This window comes from Strix aluco, chromosome 3, assembly GCF_031877795.1.
Source record: "Strix aluco isolate bStrAlu1 chromosome 3, bStrAlu1.hap1, whole genome shotgun sequence".
Lineage (NCBI taxonomy): Eukaryota > Metazoa > Chordata > Aves > Strigiformes > Strigidae > Strix > Strix aluco.
The window spans coordinates 35,548,079-35,565,846 of NC_133933.1; the positions used below are offsets into that span (position 1 = coordinate 35,548,079).

A 17,768-nucleotide genomic window follows, 5' to 3' on the forward strand; every position below is an offset into this window, starting at 1 on the left:
ACAACGCTACCATTTCCCTAAAAGCTCATGGCATGACAGGGATTCTCCCAACCCTAAGGTTTCTGGCCACTGATTAATCACTTGCCTGTTCAGAACCAGAGTTTCAGAGGGCTTAATCTCCTGGGAAGACTTCAGTTGTCCTCCCTTCCTAGTATTGCCATTTTCCAAACTCAAGAGTGAATGATGTGATTCAGGTTGGTCACCAGGTGCCTGCTCCAGTGATTTTACACTCAGCCTTTATGACCTCTGCTTTGAATGCTGCTGCTCAACTAAGCAGTCCTGTGATCTCCCCAGAGGCTTTAAATGTCTCCTCTTCCTCATTAGCATCCTTACAGCTCCTGGCCACACTGTACCCTACATTAGTCTCTGCTTTGTGTGTTTGCACCTTACCTGCCTGGATTTGTACACGTTAATTATCATCTCCTAAAGGCTAATCCCTGGCACACACATTCATCTTGGAAAGCACACCAAGAGACAAGGACACTGACTTTTCTTCCATCAGTAAAGTACTCTTCCCTACTCAAGCATCCAGTCAACTGAAGTCATCTCCCAGAGACCACAGGAGCATTGAGGGGCAGACCAAGTTTCACTTACCGAGCTGCTTCTCATTAGCTCCACCAATTCATGTGCTTGGGCTGACATATTACTGTAGAGAGAGGACAGAAACATTTTAGATGCGTGCTCTGAAAGCACATCATGTTCTTGCTCTCCGACTCCTCATTTGTGGGAATCTTACAATCAGCAGAAATGAGTACACAGAAAGTGATACCTCAAAAGCACGAGCATAGGAGGACCACGATCAGCAGCAATTGCATAAGTGAATAATCTGATCTGAAAGGGCTTCAGGTAGGGTGGTTGCCAAGTGGCAGGCAACTGGGATGAATTCTTCTCATCTCACAGTTGGCTTAAGTGTGGGTTTTTTTGGAGAAACCCACTAATATCCAGATGCACAGAGACATTTAGTTGCATAACTCCCTTCAAAATCTAGTGGGGGAGTTTGGTGCTTACACAGAAGCTGGGCACCTAACCAACCTTCCTGATCTGGCTTTAAATTCCTATGGCTTGTCTTATTGCTGCAAGATATTGCTTATACTGTGGAACTGCCAGCTTGGAGAGTTCAGCTCTGGGCAGGATGCAACATCCGCAGAGCAAAGCACAAACCATGCTGAGACACCAGCTGGAAACTTGAGCTCCTGATATTCTAGCATGAGACTGTGCTTAAACTAATAAGCCCTGCCTCCCTCCAGCAGCTACACAAGTCTGGCTACATTAGTTTTACTCCCAGAACCATACCAATCACCCTGCATTGTTGGTCAGGGCACCCACAAATATTTAGTAGCTACACAGGCTTTGCCTGAAACTCTCTTGCAGTAAATTTAACGACTGTTAAGAGTGCCACAAAGTCTTGGAAACAAATTCCACAAGTATCCATAGAGCACACACAGCCTATGCAATACAAACTCTTACACATTTTGGTTCTTAACAGACTAGTAGAGCTTTTCTTCAGGAGGAGAAAGGAATTAAATCCCACCTGCTCATTCTGTTCTTTTTCTTTGCACTGCAAACATGGATAGTTTTTAATGCCATTAGGGTAGTAGTGGGCTTCTATTTGTTAGTTTGAGGCACACTCCCCAGAAATCAAGGAACAAAGGAGAGATGGTCATTAATTTTTTCTCATAACAGACCTGGCCTAATAGTGAATCAGGGACCTCCATACTGAAGGCTGAGCAGGAAAAGGTACTAGTAAAATTAGAAGTATAAGAAAGACATTGGTTCAGAAATTCTGGGTAGAGGTTAAATAGAGCAAGAAAGTTTCTCTTTGTCTCTAATTTAGAAAAAGATACAAATAAATCCCCCAAATACTAAATTTATATAAAGAACATCAGATCACAGAAACGTGCTCGGTACAAGTAGGTCACCAGTATTAACTCAACCTTACATGCGGTTCAAAGATAATCTGCCAGTCCATCAGTTCTCACCCCTTTGCCCTTTCTCAGTTGCAATTCTGCTTACCGTGCTGTGGCACCTCTCTCTGCAACATTGAACCCAGCTGTTTCCTTAGAGCTGCCAGTGGAGAAGCCAAAGAGGTTTGGATTGAATTTTTTCAAGATATCTTAAAAAAGAGAAAACACGGTGTTTAATCATCCACAGTACAACTGGCAGCGTGGCTTCCCGCAGAAGTACAAGCCAACTGAGTGGTGAGAATACAGACCTGGGTTTTCCCGTCATTCACTGTGACCTTACAGAAGCTATAGACACACACCTGCCTTAGAGACTCCAGCTACTGTCCAAACTTCAGCACTGCAACTATTGCTCTCTGTGGCCTCAAAAAGCCAAAGTCTGGCAGCCCAGGAGATGCACAGGGCCCAGGCGACTCACCAGTCTTGAGTCTGAGTGCCAGAGTAATCATAGTTACTTTCCTCCATGTACCAGGAGCAGATGTTCTGAATATGTCCCTCTACCTTCCACTCCTCCAGCTACCCATCAAGATAATATTTATTGCAGAGAAGTGAATTTTATTTACATTTCTAGTTTTCATCAAAACCCTCAGCAGGGAAGTGTAACATCTGAAAACTGTTATTGTTCCTGTGTCTGTAGTGCTGTCTGAAACTTCTTTATAGAGTCTCATTTATAATGCATAAGTGAAATGCACCTTCTATTTTTCTTTAAACACAGCAATGTGTGTGGTACAAGACAAAGCATATCAGATTTTATTACCAATGATGTCAGGTATTGTCAAACTGTGCCATGGTGTGGATCACATACAAATAGATGAACCATTGTGAATCAAATCCCCTCCAATTTATGGTCACACTGACCACTTAATGGTTTCTATGGAAACTTCAGGGACCGATTACACAGAACACTAAGACAAGAAATTTATAGTATTTTTAGATTTTTTTTTCAGTGCAATGTAGCAACTTGAAATCATCAGGACGAACCATAACTTTGTCAACAACCTGTTCTAGATGGACCACTCATTGTTTTATAAACCTTCATTTGCTCACAGCCGTTAGAGTCAGTCACTGAAAGCACAAAATTAAATAAGGGAGGAGCAGGTCTGCCATGAACTTCTGTCACCTTCAGCACATTTACTCCTAATCATTTCTGTTGAAAGGACAATACCATCACATGCAGGTCCTGTGATATGGAGGGGCTGAATCAACTTTACAGCTAGTCAGGTCAGTCTGGGTTTCAGCTGTGACTCACATGAACTGCTCATACCCACAGTATATGGGCATCCCCACTGTTCGCAAGGAAAGCACAACCATTTCCAGATGTTTCCTAGCATCCACTTAGACTACTTTCAGAGTAATACTAGCCTTTCATTTTTCTCACATTGATTTTCCAGGATACTCACTGGGTAAAGTAGCCTGGGTCTCCAGGGTCCCATCACCTCCCATACTACAAAGGGAAAGAACAAAATCACCAAGTAGGGTTAATCCTGCAGCCATCTGTCTTATTGTCACCATATGTTGCTGTAGCAGCCCAGGAAGGAGGAAAAAAAAAAAACCCCACAAAAAAAAAAACGAACCCCCCCCCCCCCCCCCCCAAAACCTCAAACAGGACTAAGGAGATAAACCACAAGAATTCAAGGAAAGTACTGAAAGGAGATTTCACATTAAATCAAGCAGCACATCAGCTAAGATAGAAGCTATGCCTCTAGACTGGGAATAGAGCGTACTGGGAGAACTGATGTTTCATACAGACATGCTGGGTTGTCCATCATAGAAAGGCATATTTCCTCACTGAAATTGCTCCATGTGACCTTCCTGAAACTACATTTGTGTGCAGTTATGCCTAGAAGAAAGACTGCATTAAGTGTTCATTAGCCACCTATCTGTGATTCTGCAGTGTTGATTATGAAAAGAGCCTCTGTCTCTACCATTCAAAGCTTGCCTGTGCATAGCCAATACGTTCCTATACCACTTCTGGCAGGCCCTCCTTAAGGTATCTGTGCCTGCACACACATATAAGGGTGGAAGAAAGGATGAAGAAAAGAACGTATACATGCACTCAGGCTTATCAACCATACTTCTGTCCATACGAAGCAGGCAGTTTCCTTCCACTCTAGCATGGATACCAAGATTCACACCCACACTGACATGTATTGTCTTCGTCCACTTTGCAATAGCAAAGATGTTTGGGACATCTTCATTGAATATGCACGCTGTGTTCTCACCACGTTCATGTCAATCCACACTCACTCAGACTCTCTAGCATTAGACACTGTGTTAGATAATCACAGCGACAGCAATATTTTGAATAAACTCCAGAGAGACTAGCAAGAGGCTAAAAGAATTCACTCATATTAATACTCCAGTATTGTCAGACACACAGGACCATGCTTGTAGCAATCAGGTCTGGCTAAAAAAAAAAAAAGGCAACAAACCCCCCATGAAAACAAATACAAAAAACCCCTATAAGAATCACTCCCTTTCTCTTCCAGTCCTGACTCCTCCCATCCCCACGAAGCAGTACTTGCTCTCAGCATCCTACCCCTGCATTTACATACTTAAGTATGTAACTACACAACCAGGTGACCCACACTTTTAGCTGTGTCCGTGGACAAAAATAGAGAAAGAGAAAATTGAGCATTTTCACCTCCAGGAAAGTCCCCTCCAGTCTGTTTGTAGGTCAGTTGTTTTGGCTCCTACTGCAGTCTGGAAAGGATGGAAAGAATAATTTATAAAATACTGGAAAAGTGCTACAAGTTTAGGTAAGGGACATTGTGGTTTGAAAGTGCTGAAGCATTTTGGTAACTTTACATCCAGCCAAGCTTTTGCAATATCCCAGTATGACCTTATTCACCACCACACACTGGCCTCTGGGCAGTCCTGCATCTCCCGTGCTTCAAATTCACAGGCTTCTCCTCATATACAAAAGCAGCTCATCTAGATAGTAGACTGTGGAGCATCAGAGGAGATATAGTCCAGACAGAAGGCATCAGACTGTAAGGTCAAGGACATAAGGCTTTAGAACTACTACTCTGATATTGTTATAGCAACCCAGTGGGACCCAGATTAACATCAACAGCTTTGCATGTGGATTTTTCTGATAAAAAATACTTCGTCCTGGCATTTCCTGAAGAAAAATTATTTTGAGAGACTTAATCCAGGAAAAAACCCCAAAAGACACTGATGAAAAATTCCCAGCCAGTTTTAGATGTAAATAAATCAGCAAAGGAGCTGGTTTTTAATCTGCCAAGAAAACAAATTTTTGGTGTAAAATCCACTTTTCATTTGCTGGACCCAGTCTGCTAGTCTAACACACAGACTTGATGAGGTGTAGGCAGGAATTTTTTGCCAATACAGATAAGCATGTTGGCATATCTATTGCTTTCATTATGCATTGGTGCTAAGAAGTCAGACAGATGCATTCTAGCCAATGACATGACTAAAATGTTCAATGTTTTATTAATCTACAACTGCATCTAGACTGAGGACAGCCTTCCTGCAGTGTGAACTTTAATGTATTTTAAATAAATAAATAAAGCCATCAGAACAAAGAATTCTGATGAATTAGAATAGCTCACAGGACTGGGACAGATCTCTAGCAAGGTGAGCACCCTGACTTGCATTCAGGACAGCAATTGTGAAAATGGGTTCTTCTGCAGCTTTATAGTTTCTTAGTGGTTTCACTTAATTTTTGTATTCTTCAAAAACTCATGGTATCAATTCAGCCATAAACACTAACTGCATTCAGGGCTCTTGTGGGAAATACCAGGAGGAAAATCAATGCTTTAGTGGACCAAGACAGATCTTTGCTGCTGCAGTACTTCTGTGCCAGGGATGGTTAGGCAGTACAAAGCGTGCACTGCTGCTGGCTGTACTGCACTTTGTGTGCAGGAGTGTGTGTATGTGTACACACGTGTGGAAAACACTCTGTCATTTTTTCTTCCCCACTCCAGCAACAAATCCCTTAATAAAAACCCCAATCACACTTTGTTGTGGCAATGGCAACTAATAGGAACTGCATGAATAATGACAGTATGAAAAACTGCCTTGCTCAGCTCTTGAGACAGGGTCCTCAAGCATCAGAGGCTGGCCCTTATGAGTAGGGCTCTCAGACATTTCATGTACTAAAACTATTAAAATGTAAAAGAGAAGAGATGTGTGCTAGAGCACATGTCTAACACTAGATGTGGGGAAGGAAACCAAGCAATTAATTTTAAGAGTCATGGCAATGGATAGGAGGGAGATTTGCAGCGTCATTACTGAGGTCTTCTAAGAAAAGCTCAAAGCTCAGCGGCAGGGGAGAAAGCCAGGATTACATCAGGTCAAGCAAAATCTGTTTCAGAGCTAATGAGGAGGTGAAGACAGGCACACCTGCCTGTAGATAAGCCTGATCATTTAAGGGCTTCAGTCCCTTCAACTCCCTCTGAACTCAACAGGAGCTGAAGCTGCTAGAATGAGCACCGGTTTAGATCAGGAGTTAAAATTCATGGGAACTGTTGACACGAATGTTTGCTTTCATCCCGTGCCAGAACAATTCTGTAGTGCTGTGTAATTCTGGAACTTTTTCTCAGAAAACTTCGGTGCAGATCTGTAGTATTCCCTGCTATTCTTTTCTGGGCCCTTTCTTTTATGTGTCTACTCTTCTCAGTTTGCTTTTCTTGGTACATGAAACACATCAGGGTTTTAACTGGAATATGCCTAAACCAGGAAGCAACATCTGAAAGCAAAATTCAGAAACACAAAAGTATCAGAGTTTTCTCAAGTCAGAAGCACTTTGTTCTGCAATCAATTATTTCCATAGGAATTTTCATCAAGATCCCTCATGGCACGAAAAAAGCCAATTGCTTGCTCTTGGTTTTTATGTCAGAAAAAACTATTCCTATAAGGCAGACATTTCATTTTCCAAAAACTCTTGAATAAACTGAGTACAATAGAGAATGTGATCGCATTTCTGTTCTGGCCTGAATTATTCATTACTGGATTACACAGTTGCCGGTGTCACTCATATCCCTTCAGGCTATTTCTTTGCAAAGGGACAGAGGTAGATGAGTTTTGCTTTGCCAAGCCAAAGCAATTTTCTTTCTATCTGATGGTGACTGGACATGACCACATCTAGATAGAAATTGACAATTGCTCTTCTCATTTTAAACGTGGGAATACAGCAGTACTCACAGTTAGGGAATCTCCCAGTGCTCCTATGACTTTGATGTCAGCAGGTTGTAGCTCATGTACTAAAAAAAAAAAAAAGGAGGATTATTGATGACTAACACAAAATACTGTTTAACAGAATAAAGATGCAAGTCTTTGGTTCCAATCTGATGGCATTTTATAGACTTTTAGGGAGAACGAGCCTCAAGTACTGTGTGTCAACTAGGCAAAAGGATTAAACTTCTTGCCTTTGCTTGCAAGTATGTACCCAACCAGCATGGAAATAAATAGAACTTAAAACAGCTTAGGGAAAAAATGAAAACAGATATGTTTAGGGATGCATACATTCAATCTCTTTTAACTGGTTTTCGGACTTGGGTCATAGATCAATACTTCCTATCAGGAATCTCCCCGTAAAGCCTTCCAACTTCACACAGCACTCCTACTGCACTGCTTAACAGAGTAGCCTCACCAGGTAGGTCAAACTTGCTGAGCCACTAACCCACCTAGGCAATCTAATCTGCCATGTTGCTGTATATGACAAATGTGATCACATTTATCCACAGAGAGCACACCTGCTATGATGCAGAACTTACTGTGTATGGCAAGACAGACTTTTTTCCTTTGTTGCTAAATATATCAGCTTTTATTATTTGCTTTCCATCTAGGATGTTCAATACCAAGATCTTATTGTTTTTAAAAACAAAAGGTGAAAAATCTTTCCTATTTGTGATTTTAGCTTACAAGTTCTTTCTCACCTGATGTTGGGACGCGACTGGAGGGAGCCTGCTCAGCACATGACAGGTTACTGCCCCAATTCTGAAATGGCAAGTCACAAAATTATTTCACCTTCTGGTTAGAAGATAATATGAAATTCATATATGGTTTAATTATACAGTGAAGGGCAAAACCAAGTTAAGACATAGATCCCAATTTGGGGCTTATAAAGCTCAACAGTTCTTTCCTCTTCTTTATGGAATACTGTCCAAACATTAATTACTTTTGGTGAAATTTTCTAGCCAAAGCATAAAACCTTTCCAAAGGCAAAACATTTCATCTAGAAATATTGTTTACGACAAAGTTACATATGAAGGTTTATTTTTTTTCCCCCTCCTCTACAGCCTGGAGATTTTGTCCATGACCTAGAAGATGGTGTCTCCAGGTTTGAAGTCATGCTCTGTCTCAAAAGACAGATGTAAAAACAAACAAAACAAAAATCAACAATAGAATCCTCTGCAAAGTTATAATATTATATTAATGTATTATGTTATATTATTATTTCCCATGTACCTTGCTAGAAACCTATTACTTTCCCAGAAATTTTCAAAAAGGGCTTACTTTCACTGAATATGAAATTTGAAAAATTTATTGAAACTTTTGAAGCTTCAAAAAGAGAGCTGTCAGCCTCTTAATAATTGGACTTTACTGTACATTTGTAGGTGATATAATAGCTATTATGTTTATTCCACCAGTTGAAGAAATTGAGTCAACCACACATCACAGAACTTCTTAGTTCACCAGCAAAACCAGCTGATGAATGTGCCACCCACACTTTTTGGTAGGGCGTAACAATATTAGCTAAGAAGGCAGCGAGGGACAAATTGTAATTGTTGTAATAGGCAGTCCCTGCAAGAGCAATGACATTTGCTTATGCTGATCTAAAAGACGGCCCTGCTTGGAGTGGGAGGTTGGACTAGGGATGTTGAAGTCCCTTCAAACGCTAACTATCCTATGATTGCACAGTTCTACCATTCAGAGGAAAACTACATGGACCAGTGGTCTTCAGAAAGCATGGTTAGTGTTGAAAACCATGAAGACAAATTAATCTGTTCTTGTAAAAAATGGTGCAATAGGCTCTGTCAGCCATCTAGTTAAAGGCTGGTTGCAGAGGCTAGAAAGGACAGCTGGGCTTATTTTTAGATCAGAGAGGAAACTGTTCCTTTACTCTCTCTACTGTTTCTTTCCTTTACCCCAACACCTCAAAAGCTATTGCTGTTGAGATTCAGTGGAAGTGCAGGAATTGCCCATTAAAAGTATAACACTAGCTCCGCAGACAAAAATCCCTTTACAATATTGCAAACTACAGCTTGCTGAAACAATAACAGCTGCTGCTTTTTGTAACCCTGAAGGCACACAGAGAGTTTCATAATTTGGCTAGGCATGAGGACCCCCAGTATGCCGAAGTAGCCCAGCCCATTTTGACTGCCCTCTCCAACCACACTTAGTCTGCACGCCTGCAGCCACTTGTCAAGAGCAAATAACTGCCTCTTTCTTCAAGTCCTACACAAAGTTTGTTTCTGCAGTTTGTTTAATCAACCTTGTGGTAGTTGCTCAGTCATGGTAGAAAGTGAATCCTTTTGCAAACTGATTCCTATCATCTCTGTAGCTGGCCGCATATCCAATATGTAAATGTGACTGCCCTCTACAGGCTAACCTTACTTGAGTACATGGAAGTACAGTGTCTCAAGAGGAGAACACATAAACCTTCCTCAGATCATTTGGGGGCTCAAGGTTCTAAGTTATCTTCTCCCTATTGTGAGGAACTTGCAATCTGCATTAATGATGCATCCCTGGTGACTTACTGTTGAGCAGTTTTGATACAATTGCACCAATTAATACAGTTCATTTTGTTTGGCTTTTAGGGAAGGAAGAGTTTAACATTTGTTTATGCAGGAAAAGATGCAATGCAAGATAGACTATTACCAGTTTTCAGAAAGGGAAGTCTATCTCACCTATAAATTCAGGATGATGTGTGAACAGTCACCAGATACAGCTTTGCAGAGTTTGCCTAAAATGCAGCAAAAATGCAACAATTACCTCTATTGGCTCGTTAGTGGGCTCAACAGGTGGGTGTGTGTAGTTGCTGTTCTTGTATGTTCCCAGGAATGGTTTGTTCTGGAGAAAGAGGAATACAAAAGTAAGAGAAAACAGGCAATAAACACATGGCACAGACCATAGCAAGTGATATCAAGACATCGTATCACCAAGAAATTAATTGCCTAAGCTGCAAAATGGGGATCTGGATTTTGAAACCATGCTCCTTCCTTAAAATTCAGAAGTAATATTTGTGTTTAGCACCGCATGGCAAGAGTGACATATGCCAGATCCTGATTGCAGTTTAACATTTCCCTCTCCTAACTTTCCACAAATTATTTAGATTTTATTAGATGTTTAGTCCTTTTCAAAAGACACTGATGTAAAGTCTAGAGAAACCTGGGCAGATCTTCCTCAGCAGAGAGGAGATGAAAAATCGATTACTGAAAGGATCACTCTTCCCTCCAAGAGAGTCTGTATAAATTGAATGGTTATTTTTGTTCCCTACTAATGCAACATGCATTTGGGAAAACAAGCACATTGTATAGGCTAAAAAAATTTCACCGGGATGACCACTTATCTCAATTAAGAGCAATTCCAGTATCTGTATGAGGAGGTCTTACAAAGCACTAAAATCAGAAGACATATTTAATTGATTAGAAGACCCACTGTTCTTTTATTTGCAGGGTTTTATCCTACTTCAAGTTGCCTCAATATAAGTAATTTTCCTTTGCTTGTTGGGCCCTTACAGTCTGGCACACCTGATATTTTCATAGAAATGACTACCTGAAGTAGGATTTTAAAACTGTAGTGAGAAACTGGGAATAAATAGAATTTGTGGGTGTCAATCTGAAATAAGTTACTACTTCCTTTAGTAACACAGAAGTGAAATCCCCTGGAACCAGTCTATTTATTCTTTTGTAGAACTGTTTCATAGTCTTTACCTCAGAGCTTTCTGAGCAGGGAAAGCTACTGGCACTTCTACCAATGACTTTTTCAGAGCACTGTGGGCTTACCATTTCTGAAAACAATGACCAGATATGCTTGCAAGGGACATAGAACTTTTCTAAGCCTACTTCTCAAAAGCAACATCTTTGAATAGGATTGGATGAAGGGAAGGAAGTTCAAAATCCACATTGTTTGGCACTGAAGAAGTTTCTAAGTGAATTTAAGCTTCCTGGAAAGAATACTGGGTAAAATGAAGAAGGATCAATTTCAGTGAATCTGAGGACTTTTGAAATATGTTAATAACTCAGATCATCTTTTTCTGACAGGATGGACACACAATATGGACAAAATCCTCCCGTATGATTTGAAGGACTGTCTCCAGAACTGAGAGTACAACTCAGCTACCGGGTCTCTTCAGTTATTTGGCATCCTTGTTGAAACTGCTGAAGAAAGGGAGTCAGTTGCTGCTGACTGCAGTGGTCATGTCCACGTGCTGATACCTAGCAACTGTACTGCAAGTTCAGCAGTTTGTTTTATAACTGTAGAAGCAGCTTCCAAAGAATCTGAAGTATCCCTGTTATGGATCAGGCCAGGAAAACCAACTTGCCACTAATTTAAGAGATAACAGATACTGGGGGTTTTCAGAGACACTGTGGTGCCCAAACCCCATTGATTCTGATGGGAAACTTAATGCAGCATATTCTCTTTGTTGCTTAAGCTGCCTTTGTACTTCACAAACATAACAAAACACATCTGCTACAACTGAAAACACACAAATCACCATGTTGTCAGTCAGTATTCATGGCACAGTAAAAGGCCAAGGGACACCAGAGCAGGTGTATGAGAGCACCTGGTCATTCAGAGGTAAGCAGAGAACAAAAATTTTCAGTAAACTTTTTTCAGACATACTGAACCCCTGCTCTCTGCAGCAAGCACAAGCACATACAGCCAGCTGATACCCAGCTTCCACAACATGGGTAATACTTACCTGTGTTGGACAGTCGAGGACAATGTCAGCCATGAAATCAAATGAGTCAGCTTTCTGGTCTACAGGCTGTAACTAGAAAGATAGACAAAATCCCCTATTTTGTAACCATGTTGGCTCATCTTATATTTGTATAACAATTCTAATCCAAAGAATTGAAATATACCTTTCAAATTTATATATAGCTGCCTGTATTTACAGACCTTGATTTACCCAAGGCTGAAATGCATCTACTTCTCAGAAGAAACATGGCAACTGCATAACAAAACAGCAACTCTAGAAAGAAGCTTAAAATGGGAAGTGGAAAGCTACACTGGATCAGTTTAAACTCCTGGAGGATTTTGGCAGGCACATGAAGTACCTTGGAATTTTGCCAGAAGGCAAGGTCATAAACTCTCTTCTCTTGCATAAAAGACAAGACACCAAGAGTCCCTCAATTTTTATAGCTAAGCTGCATGATGGCATCTCCAACAAAAGGCTGTTTATGCATAAAAGATTAAACCAAATTTAATTAGAGGTACTGCTTTATGACTGCAAGCAATCACGTCAGCTGTTAAGACATTACCCCAAAGTATGTAGAAGTTACTATCCAGGATCTGAGATACCGCCTCTGACTGCATGCATACTCCTACTGCACTGCAATGCTAAGTAAAATGATTGTGCTTAAGCAGCCTTTAATGACACATTTTTATTGAGCTTTACTCATTTCCAAAGGTAGTAAAACTAAACTGAATTAAAGCCACTTTAATTCCTAACGAGACATTCGCAACACATGGATTTAGAACAAACTTCTAAGTAATCCATTTAAATTGATGTATGCAGTTACAATCCTTTATTTGGTGGTTTCCCACATCAGCTCATAGAAGCATCATCCTTACTGAATACTGTCCTGCCTTTTGTGACAATGGGTGAAGTAGACTTGAAGTTGGTCAGCTGAAATCACAAATAACTGATCATGCACTTACAGCACCCCTCTCCTCCCCACACAGTTTAAAAAGCAAGAGATTCTAGGCTGAGAGTGGCGCCAGAAATTTGAGGGTATCTGCCTAGCAAAAAAGAAACAAACACAAGGTCTTGCATTATCCAGACCTCCACTGAAATGGTTATTACAGAGATTATTTTATTAGTAGTCAGGTGTAGGTAAAGACCATATTATATGCAGAGCCTGTCACCTTACCATAGCATTCCAGAGAGCCTTGGCAAGCTGAGAATGGCCTTTCTGGCTTGGATGGAAGCAGTCAGGTGAAAAGTAGGAGACATCTGGATGCCCATCCTACAAACAAAAGTGTAGAAGACATCTGAGTGCAGAAGAATCCACACAGCTCCAACTTGGGGTTACTGAGGCCAAATCAGAGACAGTAACAGGAGGTTCATGCTACTTGTTCTTGCTGCTCCAATGTGGTAACTCTCATGATTACCTGGTGATACAAAGTGTACTTCAGCAGATCCATGAGCTACCAGAAATACTTAACTAGAGATGCTTACATGCATCCAAGGGTAGATCATAGAATGATTTGTGTTGGAAGAGACCTTAAAGATCATCTAGTTCCAACACCCCTGTCATGGGGAGGGACACCTTCCAGTAGACCAGGTTGTACACCAGTACAGTCTCCTTTCTGAGCAAAGCTGTACTTTAATACAGGTACTGGAGCATCTGAAGGAAATGGAGTGAGGAAATTTAAATATCTTGGCTTTCATGTGAGTATTGAGATGAGTAAGAGTTTAGGTCGCAGATGACTGAAACATTTTCTTGGTCAGAGCAGTCCTTCCTCAAAACTTGAGCAGGTTTTGTTTCAGTGTTGTTTGGGCCAGCTTATTAGAGAACTTTGCATCTATATGTGATCTTTTGTCAAGTTTAATGGCAGAATTTTCAGTTCAGGAACATCTGAATGTTGTGTGAGATAAGAAATAAAAACAGCATCCTGAGCTTTCTTAAAATCTGAACTAATGCATGTGAGACTATAAAAGAGTTTAGAAATATTTTGCTGCTTTTGTTTTTATTTCTGTGTTGCCTACCTCAGTACCAAAACCCCTAGTGATAACTTTTCATAGGAACCAACTTCAGAAACAAAACCCAAAACTAACCAAACAAACCCCCACCCCCCAAATCAAAGCCTGATTTTCCTGGGAAACTTTCAGCCAGTTTTCCAAATTTGTCTGTAGCAGCATCTTAACTTTTCAAACTTATCACTAGCTATTGCCAGCATTTTCAGGATCACTCTAGTTCAATTATACCAGAGTAATCCCTGCTCAATATTTTGCCCCATTTGCTCTTAGTTCCAGGTGAAATGAGGAAGCGCAGATGCATGTGAAAATAAAGTTTTCATTTCAGAGAAGGTTTGGGTCATTTCCTAGATTTATTGTTTATTGAGACTTACTATTCAAGTTACTGAAATAATTGCCAATAACAGTAAAAAGGGCTCACTACATAAAACTACTACTTCTACCAGATCATATGTAAACTTCTCTTTCTGTCAGACACAGAAGAATGAGTTATGGGACATGAAGAGGAGGTGATGCTGTAGTCTCCAGTGAGCAATATAAAGATGTTGTTTTAAGAACTGTAACTTAATATCTGTCTTTTATGAATCATCTTATATTTTCAGAAAGAAAAATACTTATGCACCCTTGAGAAAATACACAAACCAACCTCTTAATTCAGGTTTTGATTAAAACAGTAATTCATATGGGTAGCACAACATGTAAAAGAAAGAACTGCTAACTATATGAAGAAATCTGATGACCTATACCAAAAACCAACAAGTTCTAATAAGAAAAAGCAGATAGCCTCTATAGGTTAGATACATACATGTAATCCTTTGCATGCAGAAGTCTTTTTAGACCATACCTGACCAAAAGGAATCTTGAGATTTTGGAGGAAAGGCTGGATGACCACTGTGAAATTTTCATGAGTATCATATCTGCCAGATTCCACTAATCTCTGAATGCCAAGCTGCAAGAAACAAAAAAATGACCACCAATAATCCATCAACATCTGTGCATCATAACTAGTTGGTTTTGGTTTGGGTTTTTTTCAGAGCCCAAGAATCAGAAGGAAGCTTTTACTTCTTAACTGAAATAGCCCCAGATATTGGCAAAAGGTGAGCCTTGCAAAGTGGCCAAGAAGGCTGGAACACAATACTCAAACTGTCTGTGGGGGACTGGATTTTGGTGACTGAACTCCCACCTATCCATCTGTACTAGAAAACAAAATTTTTCTGAAGAGCTTTGCTGCTGGTTTTGGTCATATGGTGTTTTGGGTAGCATCAAATTACCTCATGCTTCGCTCATAGGCCCATTTGGGTAAAATACTGCTATGATATGTTGCTTGGTAATCAAGAGCTCACCTCAATTGAAAATAAAGTAACTGCACCACTCTTGATAAACATACCTGGTAAGCTCTGGTGGCTTCCCTCACCATTGTTAAATTTGTTGAATTTTCTTCTCCTGTGAGAACACAGCTACACAGATAACTGTGGGAGAAGTTAGAGGTGAAAACAGGAAGAGAGAGCGCGTTAGGGGTCTGAGAATGCAGAAGTCACTATTTGCCACCCGATGCCCTCATGACATGGGAGTAACAAGGAAACCTGTACAGTTGTGTTTCTATGAAAATGTCTCATCGTCCTTGCCATCGTTCATCATTTCAACCATTAGTCTTATTTTCTGCCTCACAGGAATCATTTAATCTAAATCATTTTGGTTTCACCCCCAGGTATCAGTGATGTACACTGTACTATGATAGTTTGTCCCATCCACTACACACTGGCATCCAAAGGCCCTGCAGCCTGACAGAGGTGCATGCCAGTCCCTCTGGAACTAGAAAACAGATCTTTGAAATCTACTGGCTGCATTACCTCTGAGCTGATACCTTTCCAACCAACAATTCCATTTGCATTCCCAAGACACAGAATTTGTCCCTGTCTGGAGGGTCAGAAAAGAATGCAAATTGCCCATTGCAATAAAGCCTCTGAAACAGGAGAAACCTGTCTACTCTGCAAATACTTCACATTCCCTTAAAACACTTGAAAATCCAAATGTTTATGGACTTCAACCCCACCTTCAGGACCCCTGTATCAATAACTTTAACCCAAGCTCAGTGAGGTGCACATTATGTATCACAGGAAACCTTACAGTTCTAAACATGGACTAAACACACAGGTCCTTTGATGAAACACTTAGGTCAAAGCCAAGAGAAGGCAGCATTATGAGGCAGAGTGATGTCAGCACTGCATGTGATGTCCATAGGACTGTAGTGCTACCTTTGAACATCAGTTCAAATGATGAGAGAAGCATGGAATAGAACATGCTTTATCATCATGGACAGTAAATTCAGGTACAAAAGGAAGTCAAAAAAGCCTTACTCTGCCATGTAAGTGGGGCACTGAACTTGAGTATCCACAAACAACTGTCTCAGAGAAAGGACGTCTATCACTTCAACCAGGCTCACCAGAGCCTTTGGAACCTGAAAGGTAAGTCGGGTTTTAGCTTAGAAGGAATGGGCTACACAGCCCACAGTGCATTTATTTTATCCCGGAGTCCAGCCATTTAACATGCCTTCCCTTCCTCCATTGTTGGAAGAAAAAAAAAAAAGAAAAAAAAAGGCAACAAAAGCCCCCACCAAACTTCCCCAACTCAGCTTTTGATTTTTTTTCCAACACCATGTTCCAGTGTTACTGTCATTTCACACTGCATCTCACTATTCTCAGATAGACAAGACAAAAGGAAATGCTTTTGTAGAAGTCAATGGAATATGTTTTTTCCAGAATGGAAAAAAACCCCCACCAAAATCAAACAAACAGAAGAGCTAGCACCAGTCAGTCATGTACCAGCATGAGCTAGAATGCAAGGACAATTTCACAGCACTCGCCTGCTTGTGCAGAATATCAAGAGTTTCTTGAATCCTTCTGATGAAATTCACAGCTGAGTAGTGATCCTGATAGAAACAGAAGAGAAGAGATTACTGTTAAATGCAGACACAAGACATTTTGGTTGGGAGGCTGGAGAATCACATTAATTCACTTCCTTTTCTGCCACACAACACTGTGGTCTGTAGAATGTTTTTGCTTCTTTCTAGAGACCAGGGATATTAATCATATTAATTGATCTAAAATGTAGAAAGACTTGGTGAAATTTTGGATGTGAAATAAACCTTGTTGAGTAGCAGTATATTTAACCCAAATCCACCAGATACTTCATGTAAAGATGCAGGAAGGAACCTCAACTGAATGCATGCTGAAGAGCATAAACAAAGCAGCCATAGGCATGCTCACAGCCAGCTGATAAGCTCTTGTAAAATTAGGTGAAATCTTTGCTAGCCAAGGTCATAGCTATAAATAAAGCTATAAAACTTGGCAGCAGCAGCAAAGATCCCTAGCGAGGCTCCTGCAGAAGCAGCAAGTTTCTCAAGCACAAGGGGTTACAGGAGAATTGAAATGCTCACAAGAATTCAGCATATTAAAGGCAAGAGAGTAAGAGCTGACAGAGAAAGGTGGCCTATCCCTGCCACCTGCCCACTCAACTCCCATGATCTCCTTATGGCAGCCCTAAAGGCTTCTCCATAATCCAGAGAAGCATAAAATTCAAATGATACTGAGCACTGCATCAACTTCCCTCATACATACCTCACCTGTTCCTAGCATCTCCCTACACTGTGAGTGATCACAATTGTAGGATTGGACTAGTGGTAGTTCAAAGCAGTATAATTCTTTCTTGGATGTCTAAAGAGGCTGTGCTAGCAGTAGAGCAGTTACCACATCAGAGGAGTGAAGCTTTTCTTCCCTTCCACTTCTTGCTCATGGTCAAAAGACAGTAGCAAAGACAGTGGTTCTTACTCTGGAGTAAGCCAGAGAGAACACAACCATTCTACTCTGTTGCTGGTAACTTTTTATATCAGGGCACTGTCAGCAGCAACCACC

General features: G+C 40.7%; 1 protein-coding gene across 1 annotated transcript in view; it reads right to left on the bottom strand.

Moving 5' to 3' along the window:
• Window positions 1-17,768, bottom strand: part of PLB1 (phospholipase B1) — an 81,175-nt gene that overhangs the window by 11,727 nt on the left and 51,680 nt on the right. The window contains exons 38-50 of the mRNA XM_074820648.1: window positions 16,721-16,786; window positions 16,215-16,315; window positions 15,245-15,326; window positions 14,702-14,806; window positions 13,031-13,126; window positions 11,857-11,928; window positions 9,924-10,001; window positions 7,865-7,925; window positions 7,131-7,189; window positions 4,606-4,664; window positions 3,362-3,405; window positions 2,014-2,113; window positions 595-646 (exon numbers count right to left, since the gene is read on the bottom strand). Of these exons, the coding sequence (XP_074676749.1) occupies window positions 595-646; window positions 2,014-2,113; window positions 3,362-3,405; window positions 4,606-4,664; window positions 7,131-7,189; window positions 7,865-7,925; window positions 9,924-10,001; window positions 11,857-11,928; window positions 13,031-13,126; window positions 14,702-14,806; window positions 15,245-15,326; window positions 16,215-16,315; window positions 16,721-16,786 (975 nt within the window). The remainder of the gene's footprint in view (window positions 1-594; window positions 647-2,013; window positions 2,114-3,361; window positions 3,406-4,605; window positions 4,665-7,130; window positions 7,190-7,864; window positions 7,926-9,923; window positions 10,002-11,856; window positions 11,929-13,030; window positions 13,127-14,701; window positions 14,807-15,244; window positions 15,327-16,214; window positions 16,316-16,720; window positions 16,787-17,768) is intronic.